The 19,886-nt window shown below is 37.4% G+C and overlaps 1 protein-coding gene across 1 annotated transcript; it reads left to right on the top strand.

Moving 5' to 3' along the window:
• Positions 1 to 8,255: 8,255 nt before the first annotated feature.
• On the top strand, positions 8,256 to 14,618 carry LOC126794688 (DEAD-box ATP-dependent RNA helicase 5). The gene is made up of 13 exons (XM_050521455.1): positions 8,256 to 8,842; positions 8,932 to 9,056; positions 10,105 to 10,212; positions 10,650 to 10,730; positions 11,374 to 11,452; positions 11,829 to 11,914; positions 11,993 to 12,049; positions 12,137 to 12,204; positions 12,527 to 12,595; positions 12,714 to 12,807; positions 13,765 to 13,929; positions 14,051 to 14,143; positions 14,237 to 14,618. The coding sequence occupies exons 1-13, from the start codon at positions 8,344 to 8,346 to the stop codon at positions 14,327 to 14,329; spliced, it is 1,617 nt and encodes a 538-aa protein (XP_050377412.1). The 5' UTR covers positions 8,256 to 8,343; the 3' UTR covers positions 14,330 to 14,618.
• Positions 14,619 to 19,886: the final 5,268 nt, after the last annotated feature.

Here is a 19,886-nt window from a genome sequence, read left to right as displayed (position 1 = left end):
TATGTCTGAAAGGGTTTTGAAGAGATTCTTGGTCCTGGATATCCAAATTTGAGTGTTATATGAGTTTTGTTTTATCTAGCTCAGTGTACTCGTCAGATATCGCATTCTCATTGAACTTGTTGGCAAGATTTAGTTATGCGCCAACCATTCGTTATTGGAAAAGTATTAAGATTATCTTCAGATATTTGAAGGGTTCCATTGACATGGGGTTGTATTATCAATATTCCGACAAGAGAAGTGTTATTCTGGTAGGTTAGATGGAGATGTCAGGCCGGTAAGTGACTGAGTCACCATTGTTACCGCCTGGAAAGCTAGACATGGCTCTGCCGCCATTGTTGCGGCCGACGTTATCACCGCAAGTGATAGTTCTCAGCATTTGAACGACAATTCATCCTTTCCTACAACGTCTAGTGATGAATTGGTAAGATTTTGCTGATGTTGGATACATTTCTAATCCACACAAAGGACGTTCCCAAACTTGTTATGTTTTTACCATGGGGAATACGATGATTTCTTAGAGATCAACCAAACAAAACCTTGTTGCTACTTCCTCGAATCATTCTAAGTTATGCATTGCATGAAGCAGTCAAAGAGTGTATATGGCTTCGAGCAATCATTACTCACATTCGAGTTGCTAGTGGATTAATTTATACTATAGTTGAACCTACTTGTATCTACGAAGATAATGCGGCTTGCATTGAGCAAATGCAGTTAGGTTACATAAAGGGTGAGGTGATAACCCAAAGCATATTTCGCCAAAGTTCGTTTACAATCAGCAACAACAAGAGTTGTTGAACATCCAAGTTAATCAAATTCGTTTTTAGGATAATGTAGCTGATTTATTTACTAAGTCACCAAAATCTACATTTGTGAAGCATCTGAAATGCATTGGCTTGCATCATTTATCCGAGCTCCAAGATTGAGTTAAAGATCAGGGGAGCAGTTTTGTAGACATTAGGGGGAGTCTACGCCACATGCATTAATCATTTATAGTTAGCGTGTTGTGCTCTTTTTGTCTTTCGTCCAAGACTTTTATTTTACCCAAAAGGTTTTTATTTTGCTTGGCAAGGTTTTTACCAAGGCAGTAGTATTGCACTATGACACATTAAGATCGCAATACAAAGGGGAGTGTTGAAGGAAAATCATCTCCTATATATTCTTGGTATATCTTGTCCTAATTAGTATAGCATAGCTAGATGAGGAATAATATCTTATCCCAGATTCATCAGGATCTTTGATGTAATGCATATATATAATGCTTCATATCTATCAATAAAATTACCGTTATTCTCTCGAATTCATTATACTGTTTCAAAAACCTATATTTAAGTCGAAAGTAGAGTATGAGTTGAGTGGTGCATGCTCTTCCCGTATGTATGTAATGAGATGCCAAATCTTTTAATAGAGCTAAAAAGACATATAAATCTAGCTTAATTGTGTGCCTTAGAACTAGAACTAAATTAATGTTTGAACACATGTGAATATAGTTCATAATGAATACCAACCTATAACAATATATAATTGATTTCAATAAGTTTTTTTTTAAGCAAAGAAGGGCAAACACATTCTGAAATTGGAATAAGGTTTAGACTTTAAAGATGATGGCCAATACAGTTAAAAAACACACATGACCAAATCAACTCCATAAGTAAATTACTCTACTGTTTGAGAATTAAAAAGAACATCATCACACCATTTGTCTCCGTATCTTCAACAGATCCTCCTCAAGCTAGCAGCAATCTTCGCTCAAAATCTAATTATGTACATTGAAAGGAGGAAAATTATAACCTTTGAGCACCCTAGCTTTGGCATGTGCGTTGAACATTTCATCGGCTAACCCTTCAATACATTGAGAGAGTATCATAATGACTTCCTTCTTGATGCGTTGTGGAGCCTAACTTGGAGTCTGCCCATAATGCTTAATGTAATTCATGCATAAATGAGGTATATCTGTGACCCAATAGTTATTAGTTAGATACGATCCGGAAACGCAAGCATTGTCGTGTACCAATTAGTAAGGACATTGGTGATGTGTCAACCAAACTCATAAATAATCAGCTATGATTCGTGGATTATCACTCAGCTTTAACTAAAAACGCAGGTTGAACCTCAAAACCCTCCAACACCTGATGTGCGGCACGAACGGCTTGTACTATGTGGTAGAAGATCATTGTTCCTCCAACCAGCCTTTCTAAAACTTCGTAGGAACCACGTTGAGTTTCTGGCTTTCCATTCAGCAAAATTTCTTTCAATGGGTTGTAATATTCATGCATTTCTTTGATGCTCTTTCTAACGTTGTAAAGACTGTAGGAAGAGTTTTAGGGCAATACTCCAGCACATCAAATGTAGGCAAAACCTGCTTGGACGACAATGCCGCATAAAAGCTTTGTCCCTCAAACTCCATCTTCTTGACATTTAATCCAGGAAGCAAAGTATGTTGCACACCCAATTTGAGCAAGGTATGTTTTACTCCATCATAAAACTGAGCAAGTCGTCAACAAAATCCATGCAGATGTAAGGAACAAAATAAAACCGAGTAAGCCATCAACAAAATCCTAATTTGACTCTATAAACAAGATTTTTTTTCTCTTCTCTCAAGATTTTAATCTTGAAGTAGGTATTGAATTCATTTTTTATGTAAAATGTGGACATGACTGCTTGAGCCTAAATCTCACCAAGCAAGCAGTATAGACATTAAAGATTAGCCAAGTGAATGAGAAACAGAGAGGAGGTTTGACACTTAGAAAACTATCATTGTGACATTCAAACTAAATAAAAACGTCGGAGACTATCTTTCAGCACTTAAAGAAGTTAAACAAAAATTTTGTACACGTATAGTCGTATACTACTCAAGTTATGTAATATCCTGATTTTTTAAGTTTGTTAAATTTTATTTTTCTTTTCTAAAATAGAAAATAGGGATTGCTACGGGTCCGTGGTATTTTTCGGATTTTTTTTTTGGAATTCTAAGCTATTTTTAACGATTTTTAGAAGATATAGTCGAATTTGGATCAGATGATGAAGTGGCGAATTTTTATTGGCTGATTTCCCACTTGTGTGGGAGACCAAGTTTTGGTTTCCAGCGCGTGGCTGCAAAGTCAGCAGCTGATTTACTCTTTTACTAGACACATGGAAGCCATGTTAGAAGGATAAATCTAGGAGTGACACAAGTCGATTTTCAGATTAAGATTTCCTTTGTGTTTTGACAAGTGGAATTAGGCTATTGGCTATAGTTTTTAACCGACTCTTTTTGTCAGCGCGCAACTGACACATTTTCCACATAATTCAGAGTTGTTTCTCTCCCTTAATTTTCTCTCTCTAGGATTTCTCACTCTAAAACTTCAACGGATCATAACTTTTGATATGTAACACCGATTGTAACGACCCTAAAATTTCAAACATAAAAACTCAAAATTTCAAAGTCGAGAAACAACTAAACAATCTCAATGAATAGAAATCGTTTTAAATGCCCAGCGGATCATCTCTGAGTTTAAAATACAACTCAGTCAAATCAATTATTACAAACCAAATTTATAATTCAATATTACATAAAAATAGAAATGTAATAATCCTCACAATCTCTCACAAACTCACAAATAAATCCTCACAAGTTCTCACACAAATCCACAATAAAAACCTCACCACAAGCAGGATAATGAACGACTTCGAGTTCCCAGAGTTGTCATTCGATTCCCACTAATCGACACCTGCAGTAGTATCCCCTACACCATCGAATTGGTGCACCGGAATTGTAAACACAAAGCCGGTAAGCTTTACAGCTCGTATGAGTAAAATAAAATAAATATAACTCGCATATCAATATATACGACAATCCACAAATCAACAAATATAAATGCACTCATGAGTCAATTGACGGCCCATCTGGTTGTCCCAAAAATATGAAAATGAAAGTGCTCATGAGAAATTGGACAACCCCTCTGTTTACCTAAATGCATTTATAATACGGGTACTAATGAGCGCTGGTACACCTCTGTTACCCCTCACGTAGTACACCGCCGACATTGGGCAACCTCCTCGCTACCCAAAGCCCGACATTAGGCAACCTCCTCGTTACCCAACGTCCGACATCGGGCAACCTCCTCGCTACCCGATGTCCAAAAATATGAGTACTTATGAGCCGATAACCCATCTGTTACCTCACATGCAGTACTCCGGCAGATAGACTAGAGCTCTAACTGTATCGTAACTTTCGCCCGGCCAAAGGCTAGGTTCCGACATGCCAAACACGGCCGAACACTGGTCTGAAGACATAAACACGTACAATAATCTACTCATTATTTGTACAAATCGCATCAACATGCTCAATATATATTTCTCATCACCACTGTGATCGTATTCACAAACGAAATCCTAACAGTATATAATATAGCAAACTATATATATGTACCTATTTACCATTTATACAATATATATATATAATCCACTGTATTATATACATGTCATATTTCATAAACACGTCCGAAGACAAAACGTTTTAACAATTCTCAACATTAAAACCACGTACAATAATCTACTCATTATTTGTACAAATCGCATCAACATACTCAATATATAATTCTCATCACCACTGTGATCACATTCACAACGAAATCCTAATAGTATATAATATAGCAAACTATATATATGTACCTATTTACCATTTATACAATATATATATAAACCACTATATTATATTCATGTCACATTTCATTCTTTAATATTTTGCAAAATCTTGAATCTTCGCAAAGGTAGATTCATAAATAAGTGACATTTTACTCACCTTATCAACTTGAGCGTAATTCCTCAATTTTCCGAAGATAATTCTTTTCCTTGATTTATTGATCACCTTCAAAAGATAAGAAAAGAATTTAGAAACATTTCGTAAACCTTTAAATGCCGAAACAGTAATAATCTGTTACTGTTCAGCAATTTCTGGTTTTACGCATTTACTGTTCACCGAGTACTATTAACTGTATACTATTCACGTATTACTGTACAAATACACATCTATTATGTATTCATGTACGAGTACATACTGTTTTACGTATTATGTACGCATAAATACTATTCAAATGTACATACTGTCTCAGTAAGTAATAATTACTGAATTACCTTTCCAAAAGTACTTTTTACATTTACTGAAAGTAATTTACATTTATATTTACCGTACGTAAATAAAATTTACAGTTACCGTACATAAATCACATTTTTACATTTACCGTCGTAAAAATAAATTTACAAAATTTCTGATTCGGAATCACTGTTCACGCGTCGCCGCACGTGGCGGCGCGTTCGGTGCACGCGCCACCTCCGGCAGGCCGCGCGTGGGGCACACGCGCCGAGCCTAAGGCCGGCGCGTAGCACGCCACCGCCATCCCAAATCCTCTCTTTTCTCCCTCCTCCACCCCTGCACGGCCCTAGGCCGCCCCTACTCCACCTCACACTCCCACACGCGCCGCTTAATGCGGCGGTAATCCACCCTCCCTCTCCGATCTCCGATCTCCACAAAAATCACACACAACCAATAATTTTCAATCACACACACTCAATTAATCTATCCTTTACCTTAATCGTTCCTCGAAGTCACTGTGACGTCGCCGGAGGAGCTAGAACCAGGCGAAGGTGGAGGTTGAGCCAAGAGTGTGATGGTGACTCAATCTGCGCCTCGATTGGTCGCAGGTGGTGCCAAGGAGGAGAGGCGGCGACAGTGAGCTAGTCCCCGTGCCCTAGCTTCGCCGACAAAGACGCGTGATGCGGCGGGGTAACCTCCGAGCTTCGGTTTGTCTCGACGAAGCTCGTGGCGGCGAGGCACGGTGCGGCGAACTCGGGGTCGCTTGCGGGGGAACTTGTGAGGCCGTAGGGCGTGGCGGTGAGGACCACGTTGCTCCGGCTGAGGAGATCGCTGGGGTGATTTGAGGGGAAGGTAGATCGGGAAGAGAGAGTCGCGAGGGGGGAGAGAGAAAGGAGGGAGGCACGGGGTTAGGGTTTCTAACTCCACTACTTAACTATTTATACCCGTTTCCAAAATCAGAAACAACTTCTAACGTTAATAATTCTTACGTACATCGTCCGATTAGAACGCTTCACATATCCACGAACTCGTACCGACGAGCCCTACAATTTTCATGAAGGAAGTTTTCGCAAACGAGCGACGGAATAAAAGTTTATATTCACGTCGCGGAAAAGTAATGTTTTTTAAATTAAACGTTCAGAGAACGTTTCCATTTTCGTTTCGTAAAGTCGCAAACAACCAAATTCATTTTAATTGAATGTCACATATTTATAGAATTCAAATCAAAACCAATTATTATTTCGGAAAAATAGGGTTATTACACTGATTCTCGATATGCGAGTGTGAGTTCGTATTGACGTTCTCTTTTTATTTTAGAACTTTGGGTTAGAGTTATGTTTACATTCGGTACACGGGGTGACGTGCCGATATGAGTGGTTTATGTAATGTGTTTCAAATAAGAATATGCTTTTAAAATAGTCAAAAAACATGTTTTTGATATATTTAACAAATATTTCTCTATTTTTAAGTGAAACATATCGATTTGTAAACTATGTTGGATTATATGTATTATGATGTTAGAGTTATAGTTTGACTAGTCATTGAACATGTGAACTTCTTGATTGGATGTGGCACACAGAGGAATATGACAAGATGACTAATAGGTGCCCGTGGGGTACACTAAAATTAAAAGATATCTAATAAGAAATGAGGATGCGATGTGATGAATTGATGTGTATACAATATATATAATTTTGTAGCGTGTGTTAAAAAATATATCGCTTCATTGACATATTACATTATCTACTCACTAAGCGCGTGATTTTGCTCACCTACCTATTTTTACACTCTTTTACAAAAAATTTAGATTTTATCGAATTGGGGTTGGACATGCTTAGAAAACAGAGCATAAAAATAAGTCTTTTTTATTTTCTTATTTACATTCCACTCTGTAACATTTAACTCACGTCACATGACCGACATCCGGTGCGGTAAAAGTCACCAACCTCGGAACTAGGGAGTATTACCTAAAAAAAAATACTACGCAAGTTCTATTATATTGATTTATAGTTTTTTTTCTTAGTTGTGTTTGAATGAAAAAAGTGCAGTTTCAAACGAGAAAATAAACAATGAATACCTAGTTTCACACATCACCATGAGTAATAATATTCATTAGTGTGTGGAGAGCAGGGATTAGTATATATGGAGATTGATAAGGAAAAAAAATTAGGATCTAGTTTATAGGATAAATGCCAAAAGATCAAAGGAAAGTTCTAACAAAGAATTAGGAACACTCACTTCAGAAGCTGAACACACATGGGGCATACTCTAGATTGATTGACAATTTCAATTCAACCATCACCACGATCGATAAAAGCATGAAAAAATCTGATACATACTAGCCAGCACTTGTCAATCTCCTCTGACTTAAGCAACATTATCATAGCTAGAATTGTTGTCTTAACCTAAAGAGCGTGACGCACATTAGTTAACTCTTCATATAAATATTTATCATATCAATCAAATAACAATTGAAATTGACTATATATAGGAACTTGAAATTCAGATTAATTAATACAACGCAATGGTTTGTTGCCGGAAAAAGTTACCAAGGTCAAGCAATCATTATCAACACTTCCCTCTATAAACTTTCATCCAATTACAAGAGCATGCAGCGGGTTGAGAGCGAAAAGTTCAGAAGGCTCACCGCTTGTAGTATGTTAACTTCTGACTTTATAATAAGATTAAGTAAAGTAAAAGTTACTGTTGTGAGAGTTTCAATTGCAAAAGGCTTTGTCCTTTAAAGATGTCCTTACAAAGCCAAATACGAAAGTTTAGTAGATATCTTTGTTGAATTTTATATGAAACTATATCATTAGTACTAAGTTTGAGTTTCGACCCAAATCTCTCCGCAACGGAGGAATATATAATAATTATTCAAATTTTTATTATAAAATCCAAGTGATTTACTATTAAAAAAGTGTTTAAACTCTCTAACACCACTCAATTTGTACTCAATTACAACAATCATTTGACCAACTCATCAACTGCGAGTTGTATCTTTTTTTCTTACAAATTCCCCGTAACAAGACAAGAAAATGTAAGAAATCGTAGCAAAAAAAAAAGGGTAAGAAATAAGGGTTTAAACATCCTAAATTACCGTTCACTCTTACAAATTACACTTGACACATTCGTAAACTCATAACACAGTCACACATATAATCGAGGCCAAAACCCTAAACAATAAACCCGCCATTCTTCTTCGACCTCAAAACCTCTCTTCCCTTTTCTTCCGCAGCTATCTCCTCTCACCTCGCTTCAGGGCTTCAACAATGGGTCGCAAGCTCAAAGACCCCTCTACTCTCACCGACCCAGATGCCCAGGAAGCCGCCAACAACCACCGCGAAGCCAAAGCCGAGAAGAAGAAGAAGAAAAACAAGCACAGCAAACACACAAACGAAGAAGAAGAAGAAGAACACCACCAGCTCAGCCCTCCCAAACGAAAATTGGAGGAAGAAAACTCAGATTCTAAGAAGAAGAAGAAGAAGCAGAAGAAATCGAAAGAGAGCGAAGAAGAAGAGCCCAAGGGAAATGGAGCTGTGGCGGTGGTGGTGGAGGAGAGTAACTCTACTGATGCCGTTGTGATGGTTACTGGGAAAGATTCTGATGAAGCCAAGTACAAGCCATTGGATTCGTTTGCGGAGTCGAAGTTGCCGAGTGAGGTTCTACAGTGCTGTGTGAATTTCAAGAAGCCGTCGCCGATTCAGTCACGTGCGTGGCCGTTTTTGCTGGACGGTCGTGATTTTATCGGGATTGCGAAAACCGGGTCTGGTGAGTTTGTTTGTCGTGATTTTGGGGGTTTGGGAGTTTTAAGGTTGGATAGTTTGAGACCTTTGTTTCTGAAATGGTGTGTGGTGCAGGTAAGACTTTGGCGTTTGGGATACCAGCGATTAATCAGGTCTTGAATAAGAGGAATGGCAAGTTTTCGAGGGGGCGGTATCCTCTTTGTCTTGTGCTTGCGCCGACGAGGGAGCTGGCTCAACAAGTATGTGTTTCTATACCCGAGTTTGGAACTTTTGTTAGCTTCTTGTTGTTTTTGGTGGTGAAATAGAGGATCAAAAGTTTGTGTGGTTAAGTTTCCGTAAGCTGTTTGTTGATTTAGTAATGCATATCATCTCCTATTGTGGGGAGGTTCATTATCATGCGCTAATGGGATATTTTGGAATTACACCAGAGCTCGAGTAGACTTACCAATTACAAAGTTTGAAATTTGAATGTGTAGAACTGTAGATATTATTATTTTGTGATGGGAGAGAAGTACATAAATGTGATAATGATAAGTTGCTAGGGGAAAATATTTAGTAAATGAACAAGTCGGTCTCATGTCTGGTGTGCTTATTTGATAGACTTAGATGATGAGTGCTGGTCAGATATATTTGGAATATAGAGTGACTTTCACTCATTTGGTGTAGTGCAAACCTCTGCACTAAAATAGTAGTTGCATCAGTTTTTACTAGAAAATATAAAGAACAGGGAAACCATCTATTTCCGGGCTTATTAAGAACCATTAGGAATGAGAACGCTATTTTTATGCCATATTTATTTCTTTAAGAATAATAGCTTATGAAATTGGGGTACCGACACAAGTGGTCTCTAAAGTCTCACCAGAGTCGGGTGGTGTACTTTCATGGCATCCTCCAAAATCTGGACATAAATACACAACACACCTAGCCATATCTGTCTAGTGTCTACTCATTATTAATATTGGCAATTGTTAAAGAACCGTAATTTCCAAAAACCATGAAACTGGATATAATGATTTATTTAATAATTGGACTTCTTTTTTAAATAGAAGTGGGTCTTTGGCATGAGCAGGTGCAAACATGTTGTTCTTATATGCCCTACATCAATTTGTATCCTACAATGAGAAATTGAAATTAAATATGATACCATGTTGGTTGTACTGATGTTTTTGTTGCTCTTGCATATTTTCCATTTTCACCTTTTTCAGGTGTTTGCTCTGTTCATTGCATTATTTGAAGATTATTTCCATGAAAGATGTAAGTACTCACCATCTTATCTTCTGGTGGCAGATTTCAGATGTGCTTGTTGAGGCTGGGAAATCATGTGGGGTGGAATCAGTTTGTTTGTATGGAGGAACATCTAAAGGACCTCAAATATCTTCTCTGAAATCTGGTGTGGTAAGATATTTCGTTTTTCTTGTTAATTTTGTAATAATTCTATAGCGTAATAGTTAGTCTTTTACTTCCTCTGTCTCCATTTGCATTGTTTAACAATTGGCACTGTAATGAGCTAGTGACCTTGTGTCTCCAAAGCCTACCATGATGAACAGGGTGGGCCCTTGGATCAGAATTTTAACAGTTCCTGCTCTCTTTTCTGTCTGCATTATTAGCGAACCTCTATGACAAGTTTTTTGGTAAAACGTTGAATGAGTTGATTGTTGCCAATGAGGGAGAATTACTTTACTAGTACTTGGTCATGTACTTGATGTTCTCATTGCTCGAATAATTTCTTCTTGTTTGCATCAATGTAGAATTTGAAGATTATATTGTACACTTTGATTCCACAGTTCAGTATCTTATATAAATTTTCAATGCATTGTTTATTTTTTCCACAGGACATTGTTATTGGTACACCTGGTCGTTTGAAGGATCTCATTGAAATGGGTTTGTGTTGCCTTCAGGAAGTATCTTTTGCGGTAAGTATACAGATAATCCCCGGTGTTGTGTTTTAATTCTTATTATTGTGTCTTGGTTCTCACATTTAGGAGCTGCATCTTATTACTTCAACCATATGACTACCTTTTCTTATGGTGATTAATGTTTCTGGCTTGTGTAATTGAATTTGATTTTATTACACATGAGTCTGTTTAAAAGATAGTCAAGTTTATTAGGCTTTTAAGTATCCCGGATGAGAATTTATTTTAGCTATCTTGGAATGGTGGCAATGTCTTTTGGTAAGGAAGATCCAGGGATCATACACTCTAAGGTTAGTATGAAAGCCTTCATATTGTAGGGGTGGCGTATGACAGTGTACATAATTTGAAATGAGATGGTGCCACTGTTAGAAGAGTCCTGATAAAGATGGATTTTGCAAATCTGTCAGTTTTTCCAACTAACAAGGCATCTCAATTGATGGCTGTTCACCACAATGTCAGGGCTTCCAGACCCTATGTGGTTCTATATAAATTTCTGGCTAATGCTTCTGGAATGTAATACAGTAGTACGTGATATATTTATGCTGGTAGGGAGTACATTGTATCTATAATTTTTTGTGTTGCTTGATAATTTTTACTGTCAATTTTGTGAGTGCCAAAACTTTTGACCATCAATATTCTGTAGGTCCTTGATGAAGCAGATAGAATGCTTGACATGGGATTCGAACCTGAAGTCCGCTATATACTGGGACAGACATGCTCATGTAAGCCATACTTTACCGATAGCGTTCTGCTGTGGTATCTTTTTCATTTTTTAAAATATTTTTCTTCCTTTTTATGTCTACATAAACAAATAGTAGAGTTTGTCTCTATTCCTGTCTCCACTGCCATCCAGATGAAAATTACTTTTTCCAATTGCTTGCTTAGGTTTAGGGTGTATGTAGGATCACCATGAGTATTTATGAGTGGTGACATGATAATTTTGGAAAAGACTACTACTTTAATGTTGAACATCAGATATGGACTTGTGGATGTACATATGTTTGGTCCAAATATGTTGAATGTAGGGCCTTCAATTCTTAATGTTCTAAGGCTTTTGCAATCTACTGAAGTACTGATAGACATCTCTTGACTCTGCAGCTCGCCAAATGGTGATGTTCAGTGCGACCTGGCCTCCATCAGTTCATCAGCTAGCTCAAGAGTTCATGGATCCTAATCCAGTTAAGGTGGGATGTCAGAAAATTCATGACCTTGATACAGTTTCTTATACACATCCGATGGATATAATATATTTCTTTTCTCAGGTGGTTGTTGGTTCAGAGGATTTAGCTGCCAATCATGATGTCCTGCAGATAGTTGAGGTAAAACTTTTCAACATCCCTGAAGCCTATGATACCATTAATATAAATTAAAAATATGTGCACTAATTAATGTCCTAGTGTTCATAGGTTTTAGATGATCGATCTCGTGATGCACGTTTGGCTGCTTTGCTGGAAAAGTACCACAAATCAAAAGGGTATGAACTATGTATTATTTTCTCTAATTTTTGTGACTCTTTATTCAAAGTTCATGTGCCTATCTTTTTGTCTTTTCAGACGTTGCATTTTGCTGTCGTAATATTAGATTCTTGTCTCTAATGACAATTGTAATTTCAGTATGTATTTTGCTAGTCAATGCTATCTAAGTCTGTTTGGGCGGATTCCACTTGGTTTGCTTTTATGCATTCAATGTTTTTGTCATACACTAGATATCCATTTATACTTATCTGCTTCATATATTATGTGTTTTATATCATGTGCTGCTACATCCTGCTAATATTGAGGTTTTATTATCTCCAGGAATAGAGTTTTGGTTTTTGTTTTGTACAAAATGGAAGCTACTCGTGTTGAGAATATGCTGCAAAGAGGGTAAGCTCCTGGTTGTTCATAGAAAATTATGCTGGCATATGAGAAATTCTGGCTTTGCTTTAAGATGCTGAAAGTAAATTGAGAAAGCTACTGATGACATTATGGATTGCTATTTCAGGGGTTGGAAGGTCTGTTCTATACATGGTGATAAAGCACAAAATCAGCGCACACAGGCACTATCTCTATTTAAGCAGGGAAGCTGTCCCTTGATGGTATGTTGCAGTAAACAAGTGATCTTTTATTTATTTTTATTCTTTTAAGCACATAAAAGATGGCAAGTAACTTGATAGTTGGTCACTTGGTCTACTTTCCCCTTTGATCATGTTTCAGCTTGAAACTGTCATTAAATTCTTATATGTTTAGTAATCTGAGACCTCTTTTTGATGGAACTTCACTCGTTAAAATAGTCTTGCTTGGGCGAAAAAATATGATAAATTGCTGGATTTTTTATCGCCAACGGGAATTACATCAGTTAAGATATAAGTTGTAGTGACAGTTTGGTTCCTCTAGTAATCTCTGTTTTATGGTTTCGGTTAAAGTGCATTGTTGGTTTCACCTGCAATATGCTCCGGTGGTCCAAACCGTTTTTTCCCTTCAAGGCTTTTTATTTTTATTTTTTTTATAAGAAGCCAGCCAAATCAATCTCTTTAATCATTGTTGCCATCTTGTTTTTTTAATTTAGTAGAAGTATTTGGCTAATCTGATCATTTCCATTTGGTTGGTTTTTTTTTTCCTGGAGGATCTAAAATTGGGCCAGTTAATCATTGGATCACAATGGGCCATCGGGGTGAGCCTCGCATGCATCAAGGGTCCCTTCTTTCGAAAGGGAATCTCAGTAAGGGAATCCCAAAGTCTCAACCTATCTGAGCAAACAGGGAATATGGAAAGTGAGTGTAAAGGCAAACTAGGGGGATAATGCCGTAATATAGTGGAAGGTTGGTAGAATAATGCCCAATGGGATATTATTGTGATTTAGGGGAAGAATAGGGAGGGTAATGATACGTCAGTGTTCAGGAGTGTTGATCATTAAATAAAAAAAAATCTTTTCAGAGAGCAACGTGTGGTTAGGTTGTTTGGCATCTGTTCTTAGAGATTATGATAAGCTGTCTATAGCTATACTTGTAACACGCTGAACAGCGATACATCTCATCTAAAACATATACTTGCAGATAGCTACTGATGTGGCTGCTCGAGGATTGGATATCCCAGATGTGGAGGTGGTGATTAACTATAGTTTTCCACTCACTACTGAGGATTACGTCCACAGAATTGGGCGCACTGGACGGGCCGGTAAGAAGGGTGTCGCTCATACCTTTTTCACACATCACAACAAGGTAACACTAAATATAGTATTTTTATATAATTTTTCGAAAGTTGTTCTATTGTTTGAAGAAGATTGTAAGTCATCCCTTTTATCTTATTATGTGTTTTCATGTATTGATGGGACCACTCCAGGGACTTGCTGGGGAGCTGGTCAATGTTCTCAGGGAAGCTGGGCAAACTGTGCCAGCTGACTTGTTAAAATTTGGCACTCATGTAAAGAAAAAGGTATGTACTTGTTTTCTTTTGTTTTCTCCTTTAGGTGGTGTTTGTGCTGCATAATTTACAATCATGTATTCCTTTGGGAATGTTGAAATGCAGGAGTCCAAACTTTATGGGGCTCACTTCAGAGAAATTTCCGCCGATGCTCCAAAGGCTAAAAAGATTACATTCGTCGACTCTGATGAAGACTAACTCTTTTTGCAACCTCAAAACCATTCTTAAATAGGGCACCAGCAAGATATAGAGTTGGTTAGATAAACCGATTTCTATGTAACATATTTTTTGATTTTGTTTACTTCCCTTTCCTTTTTCTGTGTCTCTTCATCAGATGTATACTAAAATTCAATTCATAGATGCTGAATAAGTATATTTGATTATTGGTTTTTGAATTTATGATCTTAAGCTCTTCCTGCAAATTGATCAGGCATTTGTAGATAATGTACTTCATTTGAGGATATGATTGCGAGCAACATTACTTGAACCACAGATGCATTTAGACTATTCCCATTTAAATTTGGTATGATTAACGTTCTGGTTTGCTCAATGCTCGCTCTAGTTGCTGAAATGACTGCGACTTGTAAAGCTTGGACCGGTCGACTTCTGTCACGACTTAGAATAGGGTACACGAAAAACTTCCATCATCTTTTCAGTTTTCTGTATGCAACTCTGCACCTTTTGCTCCCATGATTTTCATTTCTTTCATTTAGGATAGTTTATATCTAACATGCGGAGACGTATTTTGGAACTCTTTTTCCTTAAACAGTCCAGATGACAACATCAGAAGTTCTATTCTGTCTTTAAGTAAGTAATGTATGCTCCCGTGTGCCATATTTCTTTTGTTTTTTTTTCTTGATGCGGTTTATATCGTCTTTGAACTTTCTGGTCTATCCTGTTTATTTTCTGTTAACAACGTTTCACATCTTTTTTCAATTTTACACAGGTCAACTTCCAAACATAAGTTGATAGTGCCAAGAACACAACTATTCTTTCATTAAAACAAAAAAAAAGACAATCAATTTCAAAACAAAAGAAAGATTGTATCATCCCCGAAACACAATTCCATCAAACCTAAAAAAAAAAAATCTTAAGAGCCCTGCCTCAAAGCATGTTAAGGATCCCTTCAACGGAATACAAAAACCATTATGTAATACTAGTACAGAAGTAGAGGATCTACTGCTACCAAGTACCAACTACCTAGGAATATATAGCATCACACGCGCAACTAATTGCGATACCTAAAGTCCTAAAATGGTTACATTTGATGCATTTATAATATCTTTTAACTAGCTACACACAATCACTACCCAAAACCATTTGAGCTATCTCTACAGAAAATAATTTCATTATACAATGGGGGAACATTATGCTCAATCCCATCTCAGTTACATGAATTGATCCTCATATGATCAATGTAAAGATGAATGAATCTCAACTAATAATTAACTAAAATGCCATGGAACTAAAATCGAAGAGGCCATCACTCCCGTCGCCAACTTCCATGCTATTCAGTTGATCATCATTCAGTAGATCTTCAAGAAAAGACTCGCTCCAACCTTCGCTAACCAGAACTTCATTCAAATTCCCACCATAGACGCGTACGTCATTGACATCCCTTTGTGTCATGAGACCAAATTCCTGTCCCATTTGCTGCTCCATATTTCCATCATGGTGGGAGTCAAGGCCACTCGTTACTATTCCATTAGCATCAAAGGTTGGCATATCAGGAAAATTCTGTCCCAAATTTTCTTCAGTTGGGAGTTGTTGCATTCCCAAATCCTCATTCCCTTGCAAAGCAACATGTGGTACATCTTCTATTGGTGTGGTCCGGCTTGTTCTTCAGCTTCTGTTGGGAATGCTTGGTTGTACCATTGTTCTATGTCAGCCCACTGGAACGATGATGCTGCTACATTATTATCTTGCGGCTTGATTGAGTTAGGCAGACGACGTTGCCGTTTTTCTTGCGGCTCCTCAACCATTGACGCGGGATCGCTAGTCTGATTACTCTCTCCATCTTCATCCTCAACACAGTCCTCCAACATCTTCTCTTCTTGTTCCCTTTTTCTCTTCTTTTCTGGGAGTTCATCATTTTTCCTAAGTAAACAAAGAACATAGTCGTTCTTGTTCACTTGTTTCTTGGCAAAGAGCTCAAACTCGTACATGATCCAGCGACCATGATGCACAGATCCCTCATTCCGGTAGGTGTAGGTTTTCTTGAAACCAAGAAGGGTGGAGGTTGGCATCTGATTCTCATCAAGAAGATATACGTTCTTGGCTCCGTTTTGGCCTTTCCATGTACCACTTCCAACTTTCCGACACGCACGCGAGCCTTTTGCACTCGCCTTCTTCTTCTGGGTAAAGAAGTACATATCTTTGTACTTCCTCAAGTCATTCGCCCGTCTTGCTTCGAATCTTTCCCATATCATCCATGGTTCTTGATCACCATAAAGACCCAACTCGCATACAAGGGATTCTTTGCCTGGTACATCCTTCCCTTCCACCTTGGGCTTGAGGTAGTACAAGAGCAGCTCGTCATCCATGGGGCAAAACCTTTGGCCAGGCAGAAGTGCATGATCCTCCATGAATGGATGACTGAGTTTTTTCGACTAGGGTTTGTGTGAGTTCTTTGTTTTGGGATTTGTTCTACGCAGAACGTAAAACTGATCGAAGAATGGGTAGATGAAAATCGAAAGATAAATAAGTTTTATAGGGGAGCTGAGGCTAAAGAATCGAACGTGCCCTAGGGTGAAATTTTAGAAACGATAGCGATTGTGGAGATGGTAGCTAGGATTTATAGAAAAAACTTTAGCATCTTGGAGTGGAAGAAACTGGGGTTATATGGAAACAGGTGGAACAATCAGATTTAGCGGCGAATATTGTTCTTGTTAATATTAATTACTTGAAACTGGCGGCGCTTACTACACCTTCAGGTACGGATTTACCAAAAAAGAGCAATGCTCTTATGCCGCGCTCAAGTCTAGGTACTCAGAGTCAGAGGTAGTACACGTGTTTTCAAGATAAGAGACATTCAACCTGCATGCGTATTCAGTTTCTCTCAACATATATACATCTTTTAATGGTCTACATTTTGGTTCACTTGTACGTATACAGTTCTATATATCATTCAGTTATACCCTTCATCGTAGAGGGTTAATTATAAGAAGAGATCAATACCTAGATGCCGTAGTGATTCCCCGAGCAATATGATATCGGAACTGTAGTTATCAAGTGTGGCCTGTATAAAATTTGCTCCCACCAAATAGTAATGGCAGCTGTGAGAGATGAATTGGCACCTATGAGCGAGTCTATGACAGATACACTTGGATTATAGATATCGATTATCTACGAATTGAATGTACGTAGATAGTCGCTGCAGATATAAAATGGACTTCCAAATTAACGATCGAAATGTAACTGCATGAACTATGAAGTCTCAAATTCAACGCCATGTAAACCTTATCACCCATGGACATAAGATTCGCTTCATTTTAACTAAAAAAAAAAATTAATACCTTCGAACAAAGACACTTTGCTGAATTGAAACAGTTAAACCCGATTATAACCCAACGAGGCAAAAGATTTGGTTGGGGTTCATTTGGGCCTTGACTTGGTTGTATTCCCTTTGATTTTTTTTGTTATCTAGTTTTGATAGTATGTCGCAACCGGATGTCAAGGTTGTCATAATTACATATTCTCATGTTAATCATGGAGTTTTCTTGTGCATGATATTTATGGCTTAGATAAGTGGGCGAAATATGTGTCATTTGATTTTTGCCGCGAATCTTTGTCTATCCTGAAAAAAGTGGGTGGCATGTATTGGTTTTCTCTTATCTATTGTTTGCGATCTGAATGAGTATTCATCATCTTAAAAAAAAACCCAACGAGGCGTTTAATAAGAGCTGTTGAACACAACGAGAATATGCAAGACAAGATTACAGATGTGAAAATCTCTCCTACGTGCCTCTTGACCAACTGAAGATTGGCATAACAGAAAAAAAGTTCATGAATAAATGTCTTATGAATTAACGCACAATAAAATATAAACTGTATGATGCTAAATTGTCCTAATCTTTACTACAATATGAATAGGAATATGATCGAGTAATATGAGTTCTAACTAATCAGAGCTGTGCATCTGGTGGTAATTCAAACTTTATAATTCACATTATAAGAATAGGAAGGGGCTAGCTAGCACAAAGTCCGTATCATCTGCAGTACTGTTTTCATGTTTAAACTGTCATCTATGTTTAGGTCTCCCTTCATGAATCATCATTACAAAAATAATCATCCAAATGAATTTGCTAATTAACACTACAAAAATAAACTATGACTCACCAACTGGTTTTTGGTTAGTCACTGACTCACTGCAGTTATCTACACTTATTGATATTAATATGTCTACAAAGTTTTCATTTTTTCGGAGGAACTAATAATCGGACAGTTTCCTAGTTGGACATGCATTAGATAACGCCTTGTGCTCATAGCATCGTCGACAACAATTTTTCTTTGTTTTGCTGGTTCATTCTTCATCTTTTTGGTCTTTTATGTTTGATTAATCTTTTGAATTTGTCGATTTGATCAGTACAACAAACCAAAAACAAGAGAGTTTTTCCCGCTATCCAAAAAAGTGTCAAGTGTTAACATAACTACTTTATTCAGAATTGAGCGAAAGGAAACGTACAATAATATATAGTTAAAACTGTTTCGTATGACTACTTTGCCTTGTACTAGTACAAATAGCTCAAAAAATAACTAATAACAATACATAGGAAGTAATTACATTCTCAGAGATTGAGTTAACTTTGTGGATGACCAAACTTTTCTCTCATAATTTCAATTATAAGTCTATTTTATATTTTACATACCTTAATAGATAAAAATAAAAATCACTCTCACCCGTATATAGTTTTTTTTTTCAAATATTTCCAAGCCTTGAAATCAAGATTTCTATATTCCAGGAAAGAAGATAAAGGAAACCAATTGGCATTATGCAGCTTATAAAAGTTGGTCTGCAATAACTTTAGCTTATAAATATAGGGTAGCTCATAAAAAAAATCAATTTATACACATCTAATTAGAAAAAAGACAAAGATTGAAAATTAAGATTTAATCACTTTTCTAAAATCCTTATACTGTTGCCCATGAAGTTAGTTAAAATTACATAATGCCACTGTGCCATATTATTTTCTCAAAATTGCCAGGCCTAATTTTATTTTTATTTTTTTTCTTGAAACTAGATCGGAGTTGCTTTGTTTCCACCTAAAACGAAACACTGCATTGTCAACGTCAGAGGCACGAGACATGCCATGGTTGGAGGACCGGCGATGGCGTCGGAGGGTACATGCCAAGGTTGGAGGCGCGGGGACGCGGAATCGGCGTCGGTGGGAACAAAGATGGTGAAGGATGATGAGCTGCCGAGCTTGGCCGGATTTGGACTGGGAGGCTGGTCTCACTGTCTCCATATCAAGAGTTGAGAGAACAAGTAATTAAGCTCACAGAAAGAGGAGCTGGGTGCCTTAAGTAAGTCTGAGTATCTTTGTGGCGGCTCGTGAGTTGCTTTTCGACATTGGTGGACGTCGCAGGAGGTTGGCTCTGACACTTCATAGCTTGGGTCTAATGGCACAAAGAGAAAAGCCAAATCTGCTCTCTCTCCTATAACAGACTGTAAACGTTCCAAGAAGAGTAGAAAATTTTATTTTCATGCGTAGGAGATAAAATTCAAGTAATAGTCACAACATCAGTTACACTACTA

Source organism: Argentina anserina, chromosome 5 (assembly GCF_933775445.1).
Source record: "Argentina anserina chromosome 5, drPotAnse1.1, whole genome shotgun sequence".
Classification (NCBI taxonomy): domain Eukaryota; kingdom Viridiplantae; phylum Streptophyta; class Magnoliopsida; order Rosales; family Rosaceae; genus Argentina; species Argentina anserina.
This window is presented reverse-complemented; position numbering and strand designations above follow the sequence as displayed.